Raw genomic sequence first — 24226 nt, forward strand, 5'->3', positions numbered from 1 at the left:
CCCTGAAGTTGATAGGCGCCTTCAGGATTAGAGCTTCAACTGTGGTCATCGAAGCCCACCAGGACGCGACCACAGACCACGGATTGGCTCCACGGTTCTCTTCCTCCCCCAGCCTTCTCCTCAGTGCCACTATTGGGAGCTCTTTCTGTGTCTCCAGGGGCTCTCAGATAACCAGGGTCCCAGGTGAACTCCCGACAGACACAGGTGCACCATGTCGTTTGCATAGGTGTCGCTGGCCCCCGCTGCTGGGGCAGGCTGGCCTGCTGCTTGGTGCAACACCCATCAGTCACTTCTGCCAAGGGCCCTACTCTGTCCTGACCCTGGTGGGGGCCATGGGGTTGGGGGAATGGGCCTGGGATAGGAGATGAACATGACAGCTTTTAGGAAGAAGATATCTTGATTTCCTCTAGAAAAATCCTTCCATTTCTTTAAACCCACCACAAGCCACTTTGAGGGACTGCCTGAGCACCCCATGTTCCCCCACCGACCTCCCCTCTTTGCCCTCCCACTGACTCCCAGACCCCCGGTGGGCGCAGGTCGGTACTCACGCTGCTGGGGTGGAGGACGGGCAGAGGCAGCAGCAGGAGCGGGACGCAGACGACCAGCAGCAGCTTCCGGACTCGGAGCAGGCCCTGCAGCAGGCCCATCGCGCCTCTGTCCTCTCCAGCTCGTCCTCGGACCCCGCTCTGCCGGCGAAAGGCTTCCTCCCTGGGCACGGCTCTCTATCCAGAAAGACTTCTTAAACCTTTCTTGGCTTCCGAGAGTCCTCCTTCGTCTTGGGGGCAGAACGGGAGGGCAGTTATACCCTCGCTGTTTCTACAAGAGGCTGGGCTCCTGGCCTCCTGCTTTAGGTGGGATTGATGAGCATCGTTTTGTGACCAGCAAAAAGGAACTGGGAAAGGATGATAAACGGGGGCATAGTGGGCCTCCTCTCGGCTTGATTAGTAATAGAGTAACTTCATTCTAGGTGTCAGCAAAAACCCCCTTAATCCTTTAAACCACACCTTTGCTGCTGCTGCTCGGCCTTGAAGAAATCATTTAAAAGCTTAAAAACATTAAAAACGCTCAGAGCATATTGTGCTCTCCATCAGTTTTCCTCCCTCGGATGACCTATTTTGGGGAGTACCTGTTTCATCTCCCACCTGGGCTCGCTGTTGGTAAGAATCTAGTAGCCCCTTTCCTTAAAACAAGCACCTGAGCTTGTCAGAGTTGCATGCGGACTTCAGGTGGGGCTGCTGGTCGCTCCCAGGACGTGGTACCTTAACTCTGTTCACATGTCTTTCCCTCAAATTGGTTCCCTATTTATAATTTGCCTCGAGCCTGGGCCTGCAAAGCAGAAAAGAAAAGTCCCCAAGACATTCCTTTTTATCAAAGGACAAAACTTGCTGGAGGCCCACCTTTAACTTTCATCCACCAATGGGAAGCCGGGACAGAGACAGTAGCTCCGCCCACTTCTCAAAGCCAATCAGCAAATTGAAAAGAATGAGTCAATTTCTCTCCCCGCGGCCGCTCTTGATTGGTCACAGCGGGGGCCTGCTGATTCCGCAGAACCTAGGCAGCCTGCTAAGCTTATTTTTCAGTTTCTCAAACTTCCTAGGGCTGGAGTGATGACCATCATCGTAAACATAATCTCACGTACCCAAGCACAGCTTTATTGTTTCGGATCATAGGACAAAGAGCTTTCGCTGGGAGGGCCACCTGCTGATCTAGACCTTGGGAAGGGAATGTGCCTGGTGGCAGGGAGAAAATGCAACATTGCTTCTGGAGAATTTGCCTCAGAAGTGTACAAAGTTAAGCCTTTCAGACCTCCCTGCTGGCAAAGATCGTTTGCCTCAGCACCGAGGGGGGAATATAAAGGGTCTAGGCCAGCAGAGGGTATGAGCCTGTGAGAAAGACCCCAGATCTTTTGGGAAGTATAGCTGCCTCCCTGGCAAAGTCTAGATGCCAGTCTCATGCCCAGATGTCAGTGGTCTCTCTGGCTAAAGTAGGTGCTCAAATGCTTCTCTCTGGGGCTCTCCAAAAAGGAAACCGAAGACCTTTGGCTGGTACAAAAGGAGGAGGTGGGAGGGCGGGGAAGAAGTTGACAAGTTCAGTGACGAGGTCTTAGCTGCAGTTGAACTCTGGAATTTCTCCTGTTTACAGATTGGAAGACGTTGTTAGCTTCTTTTCTCAGAACGGACATGAGGATTTGGGGCAAGGAAGAAAAGCAAAAGCAAAAGCCCAAACATTCTGTAAGTAGTGGTTCTTGGCAACATTACCTTACCTTGATCTGGGAGATGCTGAGCAGAGTCAAAGGGTTATAAAACCCATGTTGTCTTGAATTCACAGAACACAGGAATGGCGTTCGCAGATCTGCAACTATACTACTTGGAAATGATCCCCAGGCTAAAGTGACCAGGGAAGTGACCCAAAAAAACAAATTCTTCTTGACTTTTAAGGCAGGTGCAACTGTGGACAGCTGAGGTCCCCTTTGAAATTATCTTGCCATCGTAGGATGGGCTAGGATGACTCAACTCTTTAAATGCATGTTAAAGACTGGCTACTGTATTTACTACATTCTGGCCTCATTTTTTTTTGGTTATGATTTTGAAACTCAGAATGAACAATACCACGTGTGTGATGTTTTGGTCGCAAACATTAAAGACAGCGAATAATTATAAGCAGCTGTGGAAGTCAACATCCACTGTGAAACCCATGAACCATTCCAAATTCCTCGGTGAGATACTCTGAGATAACAAAGATTCCAGTGAGCAACTCAATCATGACAACTTTATTATACCATAGATGAATATTTGTTAAATAAAAATAGGTACAGCAAGTGTACAATAAGACCAGTAGTTCTCCTTCAGAACTCTACCCATTTTTCAGAGGAAAGAAACACTTTTCCAGAATACGATGCTCAAGAAATGTAAGCCAGATCCCGCTTGTATGAGGTATCTTAAGTAGTCAGACTCTCAAAAACAGAAAGCAGAGTAATGGTGCCAAGAGCTGGGGCAGGCAGGGGGAAGGGGAAAAGAGGAGTTGTTCAGTGGGTATAGAACTTCAGAATTACAAGATGAGAAAGTTCCGGGGGTCTGTTTCACAACATGCATGGAGTTAACACTGCTGTACCATATGCTTAAAAATGGTTAAGATGGTACATTTTACGTGATGTGTTTTTTACCACAATAAAAAAAATAAGATTGAAATGGATTAGGAAAGTAAGGGGTGTTGTACAAAGTCATTTAACAAGCATTTGATTTTAGACCATTGGACTTGCAGAAATACTTTGATTTGTTAGATTCAAGGTGAGGTGACAGAGCAATGAAGTTTGCAGCAGTTAAATGTCTGTTGATGTCTCTTGAGTGACATTGGAGATAGCTGTGAGGATGCCAACGATGGAGGAAACTTAGAAAGTTTTTAGATCCTGGGCCGGGCATGGTGGCTCACGCCTGTAATCCTAGCATTTTGGGAGGCTGAGGCAGGTGGACCACTTGAGGTCAGGAGTTTGAGACCAGCCTGGCCAACATGGTGAAACCCCATCTCTGCTAAAAATACAAAAAAATTAGCAGGGCATGGTGACGTGTGCCTGTGGTCCCAGCTACTTGGGAGGCTGAGGTGGGAGAATCGTTTGAACACTGTAGGCGGAGGTGCCACTGCACTCCAGCCTGGGTGACAGAGCGAGACTGTCCCAAAGACAAACAAACAAAAACAAAACAAAAAAACCCACAAAGTTTTTAGATCCTAAAATTTGTCAGCAGAAATGGTTACATAAGTCATGGGCAAGTTTCCACCACAAACATCACACTCCCATATTATTCTAATAGTAATTATAACCAAATGTGACCCCTTCGTGACTGTAGTTGCATAGAGTGTGGCACTAATGAGGCAAAATAGGAGACCCTGTTTGTCTGTCTAGTCTACATTTCCACTACTCCTTGGGCAAAGAATAGGGTTTTTTGGCTGCTGGTGGTGATCATAATATTTGATTCTGCATGTCAGTGAAATCATTGTCATAAAACTCTCTGTGGGTAAACAGTGATCTGCATTCAGATTAAAATAGTTTTTAAGACTCTAGTTACTGAAAATGAGTCTTCATTTGTCTTTAAAAAGGTCATGTCCTTCTTTTTTCTATTTTTTTTTTCAGTCATTGATTGCCACAAAAATTCAAGCCCCAATTTGTGTTTAATTTTGTTGTTGCTGGGTGAATGTTCCTGGGAACCATCTTCCCATTCATGGATTTCTTACTACTGGGAGCAGCCATCTACATAACATGGTGGTCAGGGACTACAAGGGTGGGCTTTTCCATCTGATGATTCTGAGTACAAGAAAGCTTTCAGATCCATTGTCAAGGGAGTGGAGCCTCAGGGCGGGATACAAGACTGACTATCAGGGTATTGCACAGTGTCTAGGGACTGAGGCCATTGCTAATCCACTCCCCATCTGACATCTAGGAAAAGTACAAACTGTGAAGATAGGCTACCATGTTTATCTGCCTCTGGCTGATCCCAACGCTGTCTGTACACTGACTTGTGTTTTACTTAGACAATGATACCCAGAGAAGACTGACAGACAGTGAGTGTTAGAGTGTGGGTCAGCAGAGATAGCGCAAAAGTCAAGCAGAAGAGTCTTGGAGATGCATCAAAAAACAGATACAGAGATATTTGGAATTGGGCCCAAATATACAGCAGCAGAGATACCAACTAAAATAAAAGAAAGAAAGACAGAGACAAGCAGAGTGACCATGTCAGAGAGAATATGTACATTTAGAAAAAGAAAGATTGAACAAAAAAAGCATATATCAGAATCTGCATTTGGAGGAGGTAAAAGAGCAGAATGGTCAGGGAATGAGAAAGAGAAACTGAGACTTACTAATCTTCTGAGCCTGAGAATATCAGGATGCAAAGCTGTGTTTTTCTCTGATGATGAATACCTTCTTCCTGTGTCCTAGTATTTCTCCAAAAAGATCATGCGGCTAGCACTGCTAGGCAAAGCTTATTTGCTCAAAGATTTTGAAGGAGTCCAGACCTCATCATTATCAAATGACAACTGTTAAATACCCATTTCAGAATCAAATTTAGCCCAATAAATCCTCACTCATTCAAAGATCAGACTTGTTGCAGCTTTTGCTTGCTGAGCTCAGCTGTAAACTTAGGAGAAGACAGAAAGATCTCTGAGCTAATGAGGAATCCTTATTAGGACCCAGACGCTCGACCCCTAGCAGAGGACTTCATCTATTAACTCTTATTTAACATAGAATTATAATGAGCCTGGCTATCATAGTTTGTAGGCAATGGCCAGCTAAGAAAGAACAGACTGTGAAGGGCAACTTATATTGGTAACAAAGAAAAATATGCTCTAATAGCCTGACAGTGAGGGAGGCAGCAGGAAAACTCAGAACTGAACACAGAATGAGCAGTCTGGGACCTCTCAGGGTTGGTACAAACAGTTGAGCTGACTTCTCAGATCCAGGTGCTCTCCTTGTGGCATCTCACAGTTGAAGGATTGTAGGAACTTCATAGGTAGAAGTCTTAGAGATTATCTTATCCAACTCCTTCATTAGAATGTTTAAATGATGACATGGCCGGGCGCAATGGCTCGCGCCTATAATCCCAACACTTTGGGAGCCTGAGGTGGGTGGATCACTTGAGGCCAGAAGTTTGAGACCAGCCTGGCTAACATGGCGAAAAACTGTCTCTACTAAAAATAGAAAAATTAGCCAGGTGTGGTGGTGCGCGCCTATAGTCCCAGCTACTCGGGAGGCTGAAGCAGGAGAATCGCTTGAACCCGGGAGGCAGACACTGCAGTGAGCCGAGATAGTGCCACTGCACTCCAGCCAGGATGACAGAGCGAGACTCCATCACACACACACACACACACACACACACACACACACACACACACACACACACACAAGAATGTTTGAATGATGATCTTACACTAAACAAAAGCTTAAGGTGATTTGTATATATAGTTTAAAAAGATATCGAGTCAATATCTATAAAAGGAAAGTTTTGCCATTTGAAAGGGTAGAATTCTGTCATCTGAAAATCATTTTTATTTGGAGCATTTAGTTGTCTGATGATGCTAAATTATTTTTGCATGAAGACAGACAGGCACGGGCCTTCATGCCACCTTGTTCGTTGGGAGACTCTTTGTGCATTAGCTTGGTTTTTCTATTCAAAGACAAGGAATGGCTGGACTGGGCTGTGGGCCCCTTCCTGTTTCTCTTCTGTGTTATGCCAGCTTTCAGAAAAGAAGAGTTCAGACATAAAGGTCATAAAATTACTGATTTTCTAATGGATTATTCTTGGCAACTTTTGGAAAAGTCAAGAAGTATATCCTTGGCAAATAATATATTTATTTGGGTATAGCTCTAATTTCTTTATATTTACTGTAGAACCTCTGGAAAAATGTTCATTCAACCCAGCACCCTAGTCCCTTAGGACCGAAGGAATCTGTCCCCCATCTTCCTGCCATGATGTCTCTTCTAGCTCATTCCTCACTCTTTTTTAAATTTATTTTTATTTTTATTTTTGAGACAGAGTCTCGCTCTGTTCCCCAGGCTGGAGTGCAGTGGCACAATCTCAGCTCACTGCAACCTCTACCTCCTGGGTTCAGCTGGTTCTCCTGCCTCAGCCTACTGAGTAGCCAGGATTACAGGTGTACGCCACCACGTCCGGCTGATTTTTGTGATTTTAGTAGAGATGGGTTTTCACTGTGTTGCCCAGGCTGGTCTTGAACTCCTGACCTCAAATAATCCTCCTGTCTCAGCCTCCTAAAGTGCTGGGATTACAGGCATGAGCCTCTGTGCCCGGCCTGTTCTCACTCTTGAGTGTGTGTGGCCACTGCTCTGGGTTGAAGCATATCAGAATTCTGCCTGCCATAGGCAAACCATTCTGCCCATGGAGGCATCTTGAATGACCACTCCAGCCCTTTCTTCCAGCCCAGGTCACATGATGGCATGAATCAGATGTGTCTTCCAGGAAACTACAAGGAGAAAAGAGCATCGGGGTTACTGTTTGATCTCTGCTGCTCCGTGTCAGCGGTAAGTGTTTTGTTGCTGGTCTCTGTAAATGGAGTAGAGAATGAAGACTTTCTGGATTACTGTGCTGGTCCCTGCTCTGAGGTCCTGGTGTGGGCCAGTCTCTCAGGGAGGTACTCCCGGCTGTGAGGAGCGCATCAAGTCGTGCCTCAGGGCCTGGAAGAGGCTAACGAGGGACTGCGCCCAGATGTCCTTCTGATGGCCGTGGGACAGGGCTGTGCGGTAGGCTGTGTAGGCCAGGGTCAGCACTGTCCTTTCAAAGTCTTCTTTCTTGAGGATGCCAGGGTGGCTGGAGAGGCTGGCGCTGAGCCGGCGGATGTCTGGGATGCTCTTGGGGATGACGTTGTTGCAGATGGTGCGGAAGTCCGAGGCCTTCCGCAAGGAGGCCAGCTCCTCGTCCTTGATGGAGATCTGCAGGTCAGGGCTGATCTCAAGTTCGGCCAGCAGGAACTGGTGAGAAATGTGGATGTGCAAAAATATGAAGTGAGGCATTGCTGAGGACACAGTTGTTCATTATCATGCACCTTCCCTTAGGGAGGCAGCTGCCAGAAGAGCTTTGGAACTCAAGAGACCTGAGTTCCAGTTCTGACTTTCTCACTTGCTGTGTGAACTTGGACAAGTTACTTAACTTCTCTGAGCCTCACTTTCCTTCTCTGTGTAAATAATTAGTAACACCATCTACTTCACTGGGATATTGTGAGAGGTAAATAAGACAAATATGGACAAAGCTAATACAGTGTCTGGTTCAAAACCAGTGTTTAAGGGACTAATTATAGTTTCTAGTGTCCTGGATAAATTCCTTCTTCCCTTTCTTTTTTCCACCCAACAAAGATCATCTAAAGCATCAACTATTTCGATAATTTTAAGGCAGAAGCTGGGAGACTCTTTCTGCATTAGCTTGGTTTTTCTATTCAAAGACAAGGTGAGACTGGATTGGGCTGTGGGCCCCTTGCTGTTTCTTTTCTGTGTTAAACCAGCTTTCAAAAAGAAGGAGTTCAGACATAAAGGTCATAAAATTACTGATTTTCTGTTTTTTTTTTTGTTTTGTTTTTTGTTTTCTTTTTTGAGATGGAGTCTCACTCTGTCACTCAGGCTAGAATGCAGTGGTGTGATCTCAGCTCACTGCAACCTCCACCTCCTGGGTTCAAGCGATTCTCCTGTTTCAGCTTCCCAAGTAGCTGGGAATACAGGCACCTGCCACCATGCCTGGCTAGTTTTTTGTATTTTTATTAGAGATGGGGTTTCACCATGTTGGTCTGGCTGGTCTCGAACTCCTGACCTCAGATGATCCACCAGCCTCGACCTCCCAAAAGTGCTGGGATTACAGGCATGAGCCACTACCCCGAGCCAAATGACTGATTTTCTAACTGATTCTTCTTGGCAGCTCTTGGAAAAGTCAAGAAGTACATCCTTGGCAAACAATATATTTATTTGGGTATAGCTCTAGTTTCTTTATATTTACTATAGGACCTCTGGAAAAATGTTCAGAGTTTGAAGGATGCAGAGGATTGTGCTAGGAATCAAGTGGGACACAGAGATTTGTCCTCGTCTCTGACCTGCCCACTAAGCGTGGGAGCTGGGTCTGCCATGCACATCCCTGGGTAGTGCCAGGCTCACAGTAGGGATGGAATGACTCTAAATCCTCTCTCTTCTCTCTGTCTCTGTCCTCCCCTGCCCGAATTCATCCTCCATGGCACTGTCTATGATCTTTCTAAAATATAGATCTCTTCGTATGACTCCCATGTTCAAGACTAGGCAAAGACTCTGCATTTCCCAGTCTGGTTCCCAAGGCAGGATTTGAAATCTCTCCCCCTGGCTTAACTGCATGGCTACAGCAAGTTCTCTCTTTTTTTATTTTATTTTTTTGAGATGGAGTCTCGCTCTGTCACCCAGGCTGGAGTACGGTGGTGCGATCTGAGATCACTGCAACCTCCACCTCCCGGGTTCAAGTGATTCTCCTGCCTCAGCCTCCCAAGTAGCTGGGATTACAGGTGCATGCCACCATGGCCAGCTAATTTTTGTATTTTTGGTAGAGATGAGGTTTCACCACGTTGGCCAGGCTGGTCTTGAACTCCTGACCTCAGGTGATCCACCTGCCTCGGCCTCCCAAAGTGCTGGGATTACAAGCATGAGCCGCCGCACCTGGCCTGGCTGTCTCTTTCTTTTCTTTTTTTTTTTTCTTTTTGAGATGGAGTCTTGCTCTATTGTCCAGGCTGGAGTGCAGTGGCGTGATCTCGGCTCACTGCAACCTCCACCTCCCGGGTTCCAGTGATTCTCCTGCCTCAGCCTCCTGAGTGGCTGGGATTACAGGCACGTGCCACCATGCCCAGCTAATTTTTGTATTTTTAGTAGGGATGGGGTTTCACCGTGTTGGCCAGGCTGGTCTTGAACACCTGACCTTGTGATCCGCCCGCCTTGGCCTTCCAAAGTGCTGGGATTACAGGCGTAAGCCACCGTGCCCAGCCCCCAACCAGCTGTCTCTTTCTTAACCAGACAGTCCTAGTGCATGGAGTCAGAGGATGTCAAAGCTGGAGGGGAATTTTGGACAGCCTAGTTGAATTCTCTCATTTAACAGTTGAGGAGAGTCAGGCCCAGAGAGAAACAGTGGCTTATGCAAGGTGGCACAGCGGACGGGTGATAGAGCCAGGACTAAAGCTCAGATCTTGAGCCTGGGATCGTAACACTGAACCAATCTGGGCAGCCTCGGGAAATTGATCCTGTGGTTTGGAGGAGGAGTGGGGTCTCAGTGATGCAAGGTGAGAGGTAGTGAAAGACAGCCTGCAGGGTGGTCTGTGGCTTCCAGAAACCCAGCTAGGCTGGCAGCTCAGCCAGACAGCATTGCCATCTTAGCATGCAGGGCCTTGGAGACACGGCTGCACCCAGACAATGGCTTGGCATTTCCTGGCAAGTCCTGCCTCAAGGCCTTTGCTTGGGAATATTGCCACACTCTGGTGCCTGGGTGCCAGGAGTGATGCCTATAGGCCAAACCTAATCTTTAGTTTAAACTGAACTGAACTCCTAATGCCATCATTCTCTGTTATAGCATGTGGGAAAGACAGGAGGCATGAGGAATACTTTATGAATGAGTAGGTTCTATGACCTCTACAAATTAGGCTATTCCCTACCACAGCAGGGGTCACTCGTGGTCAGGGGCTGAGAGGTCACTTCTCCTTTTCCAAAAAAGATAGAGAAAGCGCAGAGTCTTTTGGGTGACTTGGATTGAGCATGTTCCCCTCTGCCTACCTCGTAGAGCAGCTCCACCTCCTCCAGGGAGGTCTGCAGGACTGGGTTCAATGGCAGTGATGAGGACCTCTTTGGCCGGTGGGCGGCAGGGAAGAGCACAGCTGAAAGAAAGAAAACAGTGAGTTCCTGGCTGCTGTGTGCACCCAGACCTTCTCCCTCTGATCCACCTTGAAGGTAGTCAAGGAGTCTTAAAAACGGACTGACTTGGCCAGGCACGGTGGCTCATGCCTCTAATTCCAGCCCTTTGGGAGGCCGAGGCGGGCGGATCACCTGAAGTCAGGAGTTCGAAGCCAGCCTGGCCAACATGGTGCAACCCCATCTCTACTAAAATTACAAAAAAACAGCCGGGCATGGTGGCGGGTGCCTGTAATTGCAGCTACATGGAAGGCTGAGGCAGGAGAATAGTTTTAACTCAGGAGGTGGAGGTTGCAGTGAGCCGAGACTGCGCCATTGCACTCCAGCCTGGGCAACAGAGCGAGACTCCATGTCAAAAAAAAAAAAAAAAAAGAAAGAAAGAAAGAAAGAAAAAAAGGACTGACTGGAAAGTGGTGGTGGACACAGAGTGAGGAGAGAGGTGACATACTTCCCTGGTGTGGCCCAGAAAGCTCTCAGTCATATCAGACCAGTGGCTTAAAAACTGGCTGCTCATCAGAACCGTCTGAGAAAACGAGAAAAGAAAAGAAAAAGAAAAAGAAAAAGGAAGAACCATCTGAGAAAGTTTTGCAAAATCTATATGCCTGGGGATATGCATGCCTTAGGAAATTTATATTAAACCAAAGCAAAATAAAGCAAAGTAGAAATGAGTGAAAACAAAAAGCCCCAAAGTCAGTAAGTGAGTTCCCTGAAAACACTGTTCCCTAATAGCACTGCACGCATCTTAGCACGTTATCAGTATGAAGTGCTGGTTTATGTTGATTCACTGCCTGTTTTAATCAGAAGATCAGGATTCTGGCTGCCTCAGGCATCCAAAATATAGCTGCCAAGAATCTGAACACACGTGACAAAATAAAGGAAGAGAGCTGCACAAGACCCAGGCCCTTGGATCTAGGGCATCATTGTGGGGTCAAACTCAGAGCTTTCCCCAAGGGCTGCCTGATTTTTGTTTGTTTGTTTGTTTGTTTGAGATGGAGTCTTGCTCTGTTGCCCAGGCTGGAGTGCAGTGGCACGATCTTGGCTCACTGCAACCTCTGCCCGCTGTGGGTTCAAGTGATTCTCCTGCCTCAGCCTCTCAAGTAGCTGGGATTACAGATGTGTGCCACCACGCTCGGCTAATTGTTGCATTTTTAGTAGAGACAGGAGTTCACCATGTTGGCCAGGCTGGTCTTGAACTCCTGACCTCAAGTGATCCGCCTGCCTCAGCCTCCCAAAGTGCTGGGACTATAAGCATGAGCTACCGAGCCCAGCCAAGCCTGGCTGATTTAGGAATGTATTTAGTATAAAGTCAGTGACTTGACAATGCTGTTCCCCAGTGGTTGCATGTAGAAATGGTAACTGGAGGAAGATGAATTGCTATTAGAGGTACACAGGACAGCAAGAATTAGGCACTGACTGGGGACAAGTGAAGGAGAAGACAGAACATCAGAGGGTATAGGAATGATCATTATAAATTGCAGTTCTCCAGGACCACGTCAGGCTAGGAGCAAATAGCTCTGGTCACCTCCACAGCCCCTCTGGGGTGCAGGCACTGTGCAGAAATGATCGGCAAGCCCTCCGCCAGCTGATAGAAAAAGGTACAGCTTCTTTAAGACACTTAATTATGATCTACCAGAAAACTGTGGAAATAATGGTAAAAATTGGAGACTACAAGGTGTTGGCACCCCCTGAAGTTGTACAGGCATATTTTGCTTAATCATAAATGGCAGCTCTGCTAGTTGATAATAGTGCCCTTGAGCCATTGAGAAAAGGTCAAATTATGTTCAGTGTACGCAGTTAAAGAAGGCAGGCTGGGCGCTGTGGCTAGTGCCTAAAATCCCAGCACTTTGGGAGGCCGAGGTGGGCAGATCACATGAGGCCAGGAGTTTGAGACCAGCCTGGTCAACATGGTGAAACCCCATCTCTACTAAAAATACAAAAGTTAGCTGGGCATGATGGTGCGTGCCTGTAATCCCAGCTACTTGGGAGGCTGAGGCAGGAGAATTGCTTGAACCCGGGAGGTGGAGCTTGCAGTGAACCGACATCGTGCCACACTGCACTCCAGCCTGGCGACAGAGTGAGACTCCATCTCAAAAAAAAAAAAAAAAAAAAAAAAAAAAAAAAAAAAAATGCCGGGCGCGGTGGCTCACACCTGTAATCCCAGCACTTTGGGAGGCTGAGGCGGGCGGATCACGAGGTCAGGAGATTGAGACCATCCTGGGTAACATGGTGAAACCCCGTCTCTACTAAAAAAATACAAAAAATTAGCCGGGTGTGGTGGCAGGCGCCCGTAGTTGCAGCTACCTGGAAGACTGAAGCAGGAGAATGGCGTGAACCCGGGAGGCGGAGCTTGCAGTAAGCCAAGATCGCGCCACTGCACTACAGCCTGGGTGACAGGGTGAGACTCTGTCTCAAAAAAAAAAAAAAAAAAAAAAAAGGCAGGGAAGGATGGAAATCATTTTAGAAGGATTGCCATCAGAAGTGATTAAAAAAAAAAAAAAAAAAAAGGAAACATCTTTAACTTAGAGGAACTTTCCTGAAAAGCTCACTGGTAGGGATCTCCCATGTCCCAGAAAATCCTGATGGGCTTATTATAGTATTGCTGTAAATTGCTTTCTCAGTAACTTATTTATGATCGATACCACAAGTTCCTCAAGGGCTTTGATACATACAGTTTTATATTCTGTACCCGTGGCAGAGCCTGGCAGGCTTCCGGGGTGTGCGCCGGGCATAGCTGTTGATGACCAAATCCCTGCACTAATGGTCGCCTCGGCCAGCAGAGTGACCAGCTCTGTTTCGCCAGACCATGCTCAGGGAAGGAGCCATGAGCTCCATGGCAGTATTCCCTAGCCAGGTATTTTGGCAGAGTTTATATTCTTTGCCAAAAAAGAGCCAGTTTCCCCCAGAATCATAGATTTTAGGGCTTGAGGAAGCCTTTGCCCCTGTTTGTCCATTGCCAATGCCTGTAGTGTCAGGTGGAACGCAGGAGAGTGAGGTGTCTGTGACTCCACTAGTTAACACTGTTAGAATCGCCAAAGCAGTTTCTTGGACCCGGCTCCAGAGTTCTGATTTAATTGAACCAGAGGGCAATGAACACATTACGATTTTGTAAAGCTTCCTAAGTGCTTCTAATGGCAGCCGAGGTTGAGAACCACTGTCCTAGTCGGAGTAAGCTTGACCTGAAATTGTGTGGAAGACGCTGACCCTAGGCTGTGTGGCCGCTCTCTGTTTAGACCGGTAGTTCCCAGCCTTGACTAGACATTCGATTCATCCGGGCACTTTTAGAAACCCAAATGCCCAAGACCACACTCCAGGCCAATTTGTGGGCATCTCTGGAAGTGAAATGTAGGCACTGGGACTTTTTCCAGCTCCCAGGCTCCAGTTGGCAGCCAGATCTGTGTTATCCATATCACAGACAGGCCGATGGTGTCCTTCTACCATAAAACAGTTCAGAGCTCTTGCCTATCTGATGGGGCCTTACAAGGTCATCTGAAGAGATCAAGGTCATCATGTTCTTGGAGGTAAGGAGTGCAGGCACAAAGAGGGCATGGACTTTGTCTCTGTTTTCTCCTTGGTATGAGATGAGTTGGTCCTAGGTCAAGGTGTGGCCTGTTTCTTTCTTTGTGCTTTTCTTTTCTTCCCACCAGGAAGAAAGGAGGTGGATGAAACCCCCTTCTTAGGATAGGATCTAAGAGAGACTCTACTTCTTTAATTCTGCTAGAATTTATCTCTTATTGCCAAATTAAAGGTATTATTCCCTTAAAAAACAAAAAACAAAAAACAAAAAAAAACCTCAGTCCCAGCAGATGAAGGCGATAGGGAGGGAATGTCAGGGCGTGGAGCCCTTTCTGCTCCCTGTAATCACAGCCGCTGCCTGCCTGGAAGTTATTCATGATCTTAGACCTGGACTTTCTTCGCTCAGTTGTTGCCCTGTGAACAGCAACATGTCTTTAACATGCTCACCCCAGAGGGACCCCTAGTTCTCAAAGAGCCAAGAAGAAAATACTTCCTGATTCAAAGCTGAGCTTGATAATGGAAACTTTGTCATTTCCAATAGCTCTTGGTCTCCTACTGAATAGTAACATAGTTTGGTGGAGACTTAGAAATAGCTTCAGACAACGGGAATGGCTATTGCTTTAGAATGTAAGTGTGTACCAAAAATTAACTGGGTGTGGTGGCAGGCACCTACAGGGCACCTGTAGTCCCAGCTACTCAGGAGGCTGAGGCAGGAGAATGGCGTGAACCCGGGAGGCGGAGGTTGCAGTGAGCCGAGATCATGCCACTTCACTCCAGCCTGGGTGACAGACTGAGACTCCGTCTCAAAAAAAAAAAAAAAAAAAGTAAGTGTGTACCAGGTGTGGCAGCTCACACTTATAGTCTCAGGACTTTGGGAAGCTGAGGCGGGTGGATAACTTGAACCCAGGAATTTGAGACCAGTCTGGGCAACATAGTGAGACCCATCTCTACTAAAAATAAAAAAATTTAGCTGGGCATGGTGGCACACACTTGTGGTCCCAGCTACTTGGGAGGCTGAGGCAGGAGGATCAACTGGGCCTGGGAGGTCAAGGCTGTAGTGAGCTGTGATCAGCCACTGTACTCTAGCCTGGGCAATAGAGTGAGACCCTGTCTCAAAAAAAAAAAAAAAAAAAAAAAAAAAGAAAAGCCAAGCAAATGGGAGAAAGCATTTCCAATGAATGTCACTGATAAGGATCAATATCTAGAAGCTAAAAAGGAGGTCCTACCAATCCATTTAAAAAGTAAAAAATTAGAATGTATGTGTGGGAAGCACAGGAATCTTAAAGATGGGTCTCTCTCCCTCCCTTCCTCACCCACACCCCTGTACTGGTCCACCAGGCCCAGCAGTGCTGCCCCTCACATTTCTGTGGCTGCTTTGACCTTGTGCATTGGGCAGGGGTAGGGACGGCTGCTGGAGTGCAGCCAGCTCTAGGGCAGACATCTCAGTGGCTCAGCAGCCACCCAGATCTGACTCCCTGTGTGAGGCAAGATCTAGAGAGAATAAACTTATCTCCACTGGAGAGGCTGGAGGTGGTGGGTGAGAAATAGCTCTATCTGATCAATGTCAAAATACAGAGGTACAATTTCACAATGTACAGTCACTCCAAGATGTTCTTGTCCATAATGATGAAGGCTGGACCCCACCAGAAATGCTCATGGCTGAAACAAGGGCTGGCAAACTCCAAGATGTATATGTGCAAAGCTGGAAACTAGACTTGCTCCTACATTTTAGAAAATCTTGTTTCCCCAGGAAGCCTTTCCTGAGACTCAATGGTCAGCTTGCATGGAAGTTGGCTGCCCAGGCTGGCCATGGGGTGGGGAAACCAAGCACTGCTCAGCTCCTCCTCGATTCCCTGGACAAATGAGCATCTAGGACACATGGGACCGACCAGCATAGAACAAGTGACTCATTTGCTAAAGGTCATGCCACATGGACTAAGTTAGTCCAGGAGCTGGATCCAGAGTTCATGATTCATGTGTTATAGCGTGTTCTGTCCATGTCTTCTGCTGAGAGATACCTCTGGAGCTCAGGCTAAAGCTCTTAACATGTGGAGCTCAGATATAATAATGTAAGAGCTCAGGGGCACCCACTGTGTGCCTTGTGCTGTCCATAAGTACCTTGTGAGGTACTTTCCATTTTATAGATGAAGAAACTTGGAGGTTAAGAAAATTGCCCTAGGCCATCCAATTTATTTGAGGTAGAGCCCGGGATTAAAATCCAGATCTCCAAGGCTCCAAAACCCAATCTCACTGATAAGTGAACAATGCTCCTTTTTGTAGGTACCTCTGCCCAGAGAGTGGGCATTCTTCAGTTCTGAATAACTACAGAAAGGATAAATGGTAGTTAGTTATGAATGAATGAATGCCTATGCATTTGATAGAAAACGTATTCTTAAGTGGATCACACATACTTTTCAAAACTCTGACTTTGACTTATAATAATGTGATATGCAAGGTCAAAGGACTACTTTTAGGATCACTCTCCTGCATCGATTCTCCTTTTCTCCCTCATTGTTCCTTTTTTTTTTTTTTTTTTTTTGAGACAAGAGTCTTGCTCTGTCGCCCACACTGGAGGGCAGTGGTGCAATCTGGGTTCCCAGGTTCAAGCGATTCTTGTGCCTCAGCCTCCTGAGTAGTTGAAACTACAGGCGCCACCATGCCTGGCTAATTTTTGTATTTTATTTTATTTTTTTTAACTGGAGACGGGGTTGTTTACCATGTTGGCCAGGCTGGTTTCGAACTCCTGGCCTTAAGTGATCCTCCTGCCTCAGCCTCTGAAAGTGCTGGGATTACAGGTGTGAGTCACTGCGCCCGGCCCCTTATTGTTCCTTTGCAATCGCTTGGCAAAAGCATAATCCAGCTCTGCCTATTCCACACCTGCCCCTGTGCACCTGAATGTGGCTGGAGAAAAATGCTCTTTGGGATGACTCTATTTAAAATTACAACCCTCTGGACTCTGTAGCCTCTGTCCCTACTTTATTATCATCCAACAAATCACCTATTTTAAAATATAAATATATTTGTTGCCTGTTTCCCCTCACTAGAGGGTATGGGATTTTGTCTATTTTGTTCACTGTTGAATTCTCAGTGCCTAGCATCATGCCCCTTCCTGTTTGTCAAATGAATAAATAATCCCACAGGAACACATTACCTGCCCTGGTCACTAAGCTCTATTCTTTTCAAATAGAGTGCCTACAAAATCCTTCCTTTTCTAATAGGGTGAATCTAGAGTTTATTTGTGGTTCTCGGTCTTGGCTAATGATCAGAAAGTAGATGTTGACTTCTGTCTCCACCACACCCTCCCCTTATCCCTGAGGAGTCCCTGTTTGGGCCTGGACGAAGCTATTTTTTAATTGATCTCAGCGAGTGCTGTCCCCTACCTCCCCCACACCTTAGCCCTTCAAAGCTTTCTTGCCTAGACAAACAGCCAGAGGCACTCCAATGGAGTAGCCTGCCTTTGTTTGGCAGCCCGACCTTCTCTTTGACTTTCTGTAATCTGGGTTAAAAGTCTCTTTCTTCTTCTTTCCTCCCATCCCTCCAATACGTTCAGTAGCATGGTATTCAGGCTAATCATGCTTTCCCCAGAGCTGTGCATAGCATTTGTGGCAAAGAGCTTGTTGGAAAGGATTCAAGCTGCAGACCATCTCAAGCCAAACTCCAACTGTATTTTTAATGAATCAGTTGAAGCAACTCGATGGAAAGGACAGTGGGTGTGGAAAGGAAAAGCTCTCGTTTGTAAAAGATCTTTTGCCAGATCTGACTGATGTCATTTACTTTTTGACTCCTGGGCCAGCCCTCTGGAAACACAGTGCTATTCTGAGTGAGCCAGGGTCTCGGCCCTGTGCGTGGGGGTCCTCTGGGAGAGCTCCTGAAAGGGCTCTGGCAGCCAGCTCCTCTTGGCTGGAAAGCTCCACCATGTAGGGGGAGCTTGGGGCTGCCGGGAGCAGGTGAGTGGCCCATGGGGGATGGAGAAATATGCAGAGCGGATGAATGAGGACGGGGCACTCTGCCAGCAGATGGACCTGGGGGATCAAATTCAACTCAGCCCTTGCAGCTGGGGGAGCTGGGTCACTTCACTTCTTGCCTCACTCTCCAATTTTCTTACCTGTAAATGGTTAGGATAGCACCTGCCTCACAGAGTTACTATGGAGTGAGGAGATGGCTCTGTATGGGGCACTTGGGCAGTGAATACTTAAAACAATTTTCTTTTTGGATACAGGGTCTTGCTCCATCATCCAGGCTGGAGTGAAGTGGCGCAATCATAGCTCTCTGCATCGTTGACCTCCTGGGCCTAAGTGATCCTACCACCTTGATCTCCTTGCCTTAAGTGATCCTACCACCTTAACCTTCTGAGTAGCTGGGACTACAGGCATATGCTGCTACACCCAGCTAATTTTTTTTTAACTTTCCCCTGAGTCACTGGAATTATAGGCGTGCACCACCGTGCCCAGCAGTCAGTGAGTACTTACTGAGTACTGACCACAGGCCTTTCCCTCATGGAACATTCATGAGTGAGGACACACACAACCCTTAAATGGACACCTGAAAATGACATAAGGTCCACCAAAAAATGGAAGGGCTGCTCTATTAAACTACTTAAAAAATAACTTGTATGTATTCAACAAAAGCATAGCTATTCATAGCCTTAATAGATGCATATTTCATTCATATCCTTAATAGGTGCATAATTCTTTCTCAAGTCTGGCTAGTCCTCCCCCTTCCAGTGGTGCCCTGGCAGGACCTGGTATGTGCTGGGACGTGGGCCACCTGTGTGTGTGTGTGTGTATGTGTGTGTGTGTGTAGATGTGGCTGTCCTGGCTTGGCCACAGGTGAGTCATTTGGTCTTCATCAAGCTGGTGGGGCTGGAATGGGTGATCCTGGATCCTGGCGTGGAAAGCTGCCTCCCAGGGTGGAATCCTAGAGAGCACTTAGGGAAAGGCTGGGAGGATGGTAGGAAAATGACAGTTCTAACAACAAGGCGCATATTGCCTGTGGGTTTACATCTACATTTACATTTTGGAGCAGGAGGGTGGGAGGATGGACACGGGGTAGTGGTGGGGCTGGGGGCCAAAGGGCAGGGGGTGGAAGAGGAAAAGCTCTGGAAGAGATTGCCCTAAGACTGTTTCCAAAGGGAGTACTTTGAATTGAGGCTGGAGGTAGGGTGGGGATAAGGATGAAGGTGAAATGAATAATACATTTGGAAAAACTTATTCATTTGGGTGTGACTCCTATTCCATCTTGAAAAAAAAACATGGCAAGAATTGTGTATTTCTTTTATAATTAGAAAAAAATGTTAAAAATGAAAAAAATCAACTACGTGGAAGACATTTGATGATGGTTGGAGGGACTCCATATCATTTGTTGACTCAGCGCTGACTTGAGCCATTAATCTAGCACGTCACATCCGCTGCCTCATAGTGACCTCGGTATCAGATGGGCTGGCTTTGAGTCAGTGGATCGTGAACTCACTGTGGAAAGACCTATCCCAATGCGGAAGGACATGGCCCGGAGAAGTTGCTCCCAGAATGTTGCTGTAGATTCCCCTGTTAAGAGCCTTAAACTTCCTTTAATGAAAAATTTTTATTTTTCAAAAACTGGTAGGCAATAGCTAATATTTATATTGTGCTTTGTCATTTACAAAGTATTTTCATCTATATTTTTGAATATGACCCTCACAGTAACACCATGAGGGTTTTATTGATGTGATGGATGTTAATGTCACCCGTTAGTGAACTAAAGCTCAGAGAGGTTAAGAGACTTGTCTGAGATCACATTGCCAAATAGAGATGGAACTTAAACCAGGACCCTTGCAGAGTAGCTCTTGATGGGGCTATCATGTTTACAAACCATATTGCAAGTCAAATAATCCCTTTTGGCTTTGTAATAGCCTGTGCATTAGGAAGAGTGGGCACTATTACCCTGTTTAATAAGCAAATCCCCAGTGTGACAAAGAGGGGAGTGACAGAACCCAACTCCAAGATCTCTTTGCTTTTTACTTCCAAGTGCTACCTCAAAGTTTGTGCACACAATGAAAAGGGAGGTGTGAAAACAGGGTGACTACAGTCAATAACAATTTAATTGTACATTTAAAAAGAACTAAAAGAGGGCCAGGCACTATGGCTCATGCCTATAATCCCAGAACTTTGGGAGGCTGAGGTGGGCGGATCACTTGAGGTCAGGAGTTTGAGACCAGCCTGGCCAACATGGTGAAACCCCATCTCTACTAAAAATACAAAAATTAGCCAGGCGTGGTGGTGCGCACCTGTAATTCCAGCTACTCAGGAGACTGAGGCACGAGAATCGCTTGAACCTGGGAGGCGGAGGTTGCAGTGAACCAAGATTGCACCACTGCATTCCAGCCTGGGCAACAGAGTGAGACTCCGTCTCAAAAATAAATAAGTAAATAAATAACAAATAAAAATAACTAAAAGAGTATCATTGCATTTTTTGTAACACAAAGGCTAAATGCTTGAGGGGATGGACACCCCATCTTCCATGATGTGACGTGCCTGTATCAAAACATCTCGTAGGCCCCATAAATATGTACACCTACTATGTGCCCACAGAAATTAAAAATTAAAAATTAAAAAAAGAAAAGGGAGGGGTGTACGTGTGTATGTGCATGTGTATGCAAGGTTGTTATGAGAAAAATGAAGAATGCTGTATTATTTGTTTCTGGGCAACGATCACTTCACAGCTCAGCTCAAAAGACTTATATCCCTGTTAGAGATGTAAGTCCCTAATGTCATGTTTAACCATGAGGAAATAAAACCCAGCATAAGTACAGTAGCTTTTGCCTCCCTCCCATTTCAGATCCTTCTCTCGCGCTGCTCTATCCCCACTCCGGCCACTCCTTCCTTCCCTGACACTGTCCTTGAGAAGCAAGCAGGAGGCGCATCCATGCCACCATGCCAGTTGCCTTCCAATTTTGCATCTCTAGAAACACCTACTGGCCTGACTTGAAGGAGCCCATTCTTCTTGCAGTTCTTTCTAGGAGAGTGAACTCAGTTGACTTTAGGCAGTGGAAAGATTTCCGTTCATATTGGTGAAGAGTAGGCAGTGCTGTGGGTCCCTCCTTTCCTAACAGTGATAAACTCTGGCTCGAGGTGCTCCCAGTGTCTACCAAGCAGAGCCATTCCCAGGGAAATGGAGAAAAGATGCCATCCAGCTAGGAGGAACTACATCCTGAGGGGGAGGAAGTCAGTGATAAGAGAACAGCCTTTGCTGGGGCCCCTTCCTTTGTGAGGAGGTGGCGGAGCTGGTGGGTGCAGTGGAGGTTGAAGGGTTGCTCTCCTCACCTGCCCACCTCTGGCTGCAGAGATGCATCCCCTCCCGGTGAGGAGGCAACGTTCTGCAGAGCTTCTGCTCTGGTTCCCCCAGGGAGCAGGCCTTTGGCATCCCAGCGCCCGTCACTCCATCATTTTAGCAGCAGGCCTCAGCACCTGCTCTCCAGACGGTCTGGCCCAACTGCTGCAGGTGGTGGGGGCAGTCGAAGAAATGAGTTCTACTTTCTATGAAGCAGAAATGAGTTCTCTCTGGGATGCCAGAAAGGGGTACTCTCTGGGTTCTCCACCTCAACCTAATTCCCTCAGGAGCTTTGATTTTTTCCAGTGTCATTTCCCCATCACCCTCTAAGAAGGGGGAACATGTCAAGAAGCATCAAGGAATTGACAGATTAGACAAAAGGAGAGTGCGGGGCTTCTAATGTCCTTCCCTCCGAATTTTGAATTGCATTGAAGAAAGTATAATGAGCATCAAACAAACAAATGAATAAAAAGCAACTCACCCCTGCTCCACCTGTGGCACATAGAAGCCTCAGCATTGTAATACAACAGCAGAAGCAGCAACATCTTCCAATGCATCTTGTCCTTCAAAAGGTGAAAAATCGACCCTCAAGCCCAATGGAACCCCAGTTGCTGCAGGTATGCCCGTGCCGTTCTTCCCAGTGAGATGATGGAGTGCTTCCCTCCCTTCCTTTTGCAGACGTGCAGAAATGCCTACTCTGCCTCAGAAGGCTGGAGGCTGAAGGCTGCGTCCTGGGTGGGACAGGAGTCGGTACCTCTCTTCATTTGACGCTCTCTGGGATTGGGGGACTGGCCTTCCACAGAGAGACTCTGTTTTTGAGCACATCTGGAGTGACTCACGGGGCATGTGATCTCCTTGGCAGTGGGGCGGATAAATATAATTTCTGTACTTGAGTTCCATGTGTTGGATGCACCCACTGGAATTTTTCTTTAACAAACAGACCCGCGGAACTTGTTAGAGAGCCCGGCGAAGAGTTGGCTGCTCTCCCCGTCCACACATACGATACCAGAGCCAGGGGCGAGGGCTGGAGGCAGAGTTGGGAGCCTGCCTGGCAGACACCAGGGCTGGTTGAGCCTAAGTTGCCTTCAGGACAGCAAAATCATTGTGGTGCCTGGGCTGAGTGTCACTGTTGCCTGGCCCTGGAGCTAGACTAGGACATTGGCGCCTAGAGCCTGTGTCTGGTCTGCCCAGGTTCTGGGTGGGTGGGGAGTTGGCAGGTTGTGACCGAGCCGAAGTGGAGAGGTGACATGGTGCATCGGTATTGTCTGTGTGAACGTGCATAGGTAATGATCCAGGAGCCCACGGGGACCCCCAACTCACATTGGTGATGCTCCCATTTCTGGGCTGTGCCTAGACCTGGGGCCAAGCCCCACAACTCACATTGGTGATGCTCCCATTTCTGGGCTGTGCCTAGACCTGGGGCCAAGCCACTTTGATTTTCCCAAGCAAAATGGGAGTGTTTTTCCATAGTCATTGAAATATAGTGCCATAGACACCTTAATTCTTTCCCAATCACTTCCTCAACTTCTCTGAAATGATAGGGAATGCTAAAGCTTGAAGGACACTTAAAGATTATGTCATCCTGTGGGTTTTCCAGTTTGTGGAGGTGGTGCCCAGGGTGAATGGGCTCCCCAAGAGGGGCTACTCAAAGCTCTATTCTACTGCAAAAGCTCCTCTTTTATCTGCTATAAGAAGTTGTTTGGGAGCCGGGCATGGTGGTTCACGCCTGTAATCCCAACACTTTGGGAAGCTGAAGTGGGGGAATTGCTTGAGGCCAGAAGTTCAAGACCAACCTAGGGAAAATAGACCCTGTCTCTACAAAAAATTAAAAAATTGGCTGGGCGTGGTGGCATGTGCCTGTAGTCCTAGTCACTCAGGTGGCTGAGGCAGAAGGATCGTTTAGGCCCAGGAGTTCAAGGCTGCAGTGAGCTATGATCACAACACTCTACTCCAGCCTGGGTGACAGAGTGAGAACTTTTCTCTTAAAAAAATTAAAAAAAAAACAACTAGTTTTTTTTGGGGAAAAAAATACTGGACTACAACATTTGAAAACCAGTACGCTCACTAATATTAATAATAGCTATTAGGTGCTTAATTTGCTTCAGACAGCGTGCTAGGTGCCCTCCTTGCATTAACTGATTTAATGCATCCACCGAACTAGGAGGTTAGGGCACTAGCCAGCAGCACTCTCCAACAGAAATGTAACGTGAATCACAAACGTCACTTAACATTTTCTACAACTCATACTAAAAAAAAGTAAAAAGAGGCTGGGTGCAGTGGCTCATGCCTGTAATCCTAGCACTTTGGGAGGCCGAGGCAGGCGGATCACCTGAGGTCAGGAGTTCATGACCAGCCTGGCCAACATGGCAAAACCTCGTCTCTCCTAAAAATACAAAAATTAGCCGGGCATGGTGGTGCACACCTGTAATCCCAGCTACTCGAGAGCCTGAGGCAGGAGAGTCTCTTGAGCCTGGGAGGTGAAGGTTGTGGTGAGGCGAGATGGTGCCACTGCACTCTAGCCTGGGCAACAAGAGTGAAACTCCATCTCAAAAAAATAAAAATAAAAAAATAGAAAAAGTAAAAAGAAACAAGTGCAATGAATAGTAATAATATCTTTCATTTAATTCAATATATCCAAGATATTATCATTTCTACAAGTAAGTGATATAGTATTAGCAAGATATTTTTTATATATATATATAATATTTACATGAGGTCTTTGAAATCTAATGTGTATTTCACACTTACAGCACTTCTCAAGTCACACCAGCCCTGTTTCAAGTACCTGATAGCTCCATGCAGCCAGTGGCTCCTGTATCGGGCAGTGCAGAACTAGAAGGTGAGAGGGCAGGCTCTGGAGCAAGATGCCTGTCTTTGTATCCCAGCTGTGCCACTGACTAGCTGTGTGATATTGGTGGAGTTCCCTCATCTCTCTTGGGCTTGATTTTCTTCATCTATAGAATGGGGACAATAATAATTTCCTCTCATAGTGTTGTTTCAAGGAAT

The 24226-nt window shown here is 46.8% G+C and overlaps 2 protein-coding genes across 3 annotated transcripts in view; both read right to left on the reverse strand.

Moving 5' to 3' along the window:
* The window catches only part of SLC13A4 (solute carrier family 13 member 4), a 47137-nt gene extending 45767 nt beyond the window's left edge, over positions 1 to 1370 (reverse strand). Inside the window, exon 1 of one of the 2 annotated variants that reach the window (XM_001146756.7) lies at positions 549 to 1370. In XM_001146756.7, the coding sequence (XP_001146756.4) occupies positions 549 to 647 (99 nt within the window). In that variant the 5' untranslated portion in view covers positions 648 to 1370. The remainder of the gene's footprint in view (positions 1 to 548) is intronic. The other variant, XM_009454276.5, reaches the window with a different exon arrangement.
* A 1377-nt stretch (positions 1371 to 2747) lies between these two features.
* FAM180A (family with sequence similarity 180 member A) lies at positions 2748 to 22010 on the reverse strand. Its single transcript, XM_009454279.5, has 3 exons — positions 21702 to 22010; positions 10268 to 10368; positions 2748 to 7474 (listed from the first exon to the last, which is right to left on the reverse strand). The coding sequence occupies exons 1-3, from the start codon at positions 21775 to 21777 to the stop codon at positions 7130 to 7132; spliced, it is 522 nt and encodes a 173-aa protein (XP_009452554.1). The 5' UTR covers positions 21778 to 22010; the 3' UTR covers positions 2748 to 7129.
* Positions 22011 to 24226: the final 2216 nt, after the last annotated feature.

The sequence above is a fragment of the Pan troglodytes genome, chromosome 6, assembly GCF_028858775.2.
Source record: "Pan troglodytes isolate AG18354 chromosome 6, NHGRI_mPanTro3-v2.0_pri, whole genome shotgun sequence".
Classification (NCBI taxonomy): Eukaryota; Metazoa; Chordata; class Mammalia; order Primates; family Hominidae; genus Pan; species Pan troglodytes.

What these genes read in the sequence shown, in the direction of transcription:
- FAM180A (XM_009454279.5), bottom strand. Translation starts at nt 21,777, where the DNA reads ATGCATTGGAAGATGTTGCTGCTTCTGCTGTTGTATTACAATGCTGAG. An exon ending in GTGCCACAGGTGGAGCAGGG is followed by an intron (nt 10,369 to 21,701) that starts GTGAGTTGCTTT and finishes TCTTTCTTTCAG; the next exon opens with CTGTGCTCTTCCCTGCCGCC. An exon ending in AGGTGGAGCTGCTCTACGAG is followed by an intron (nt 7,475 to 10,267) that starts GTAGGCAGAGGG and finishes ATTTCTCACCAG; the next exon opens with TTCCTGCTGGCCGAACTTGA.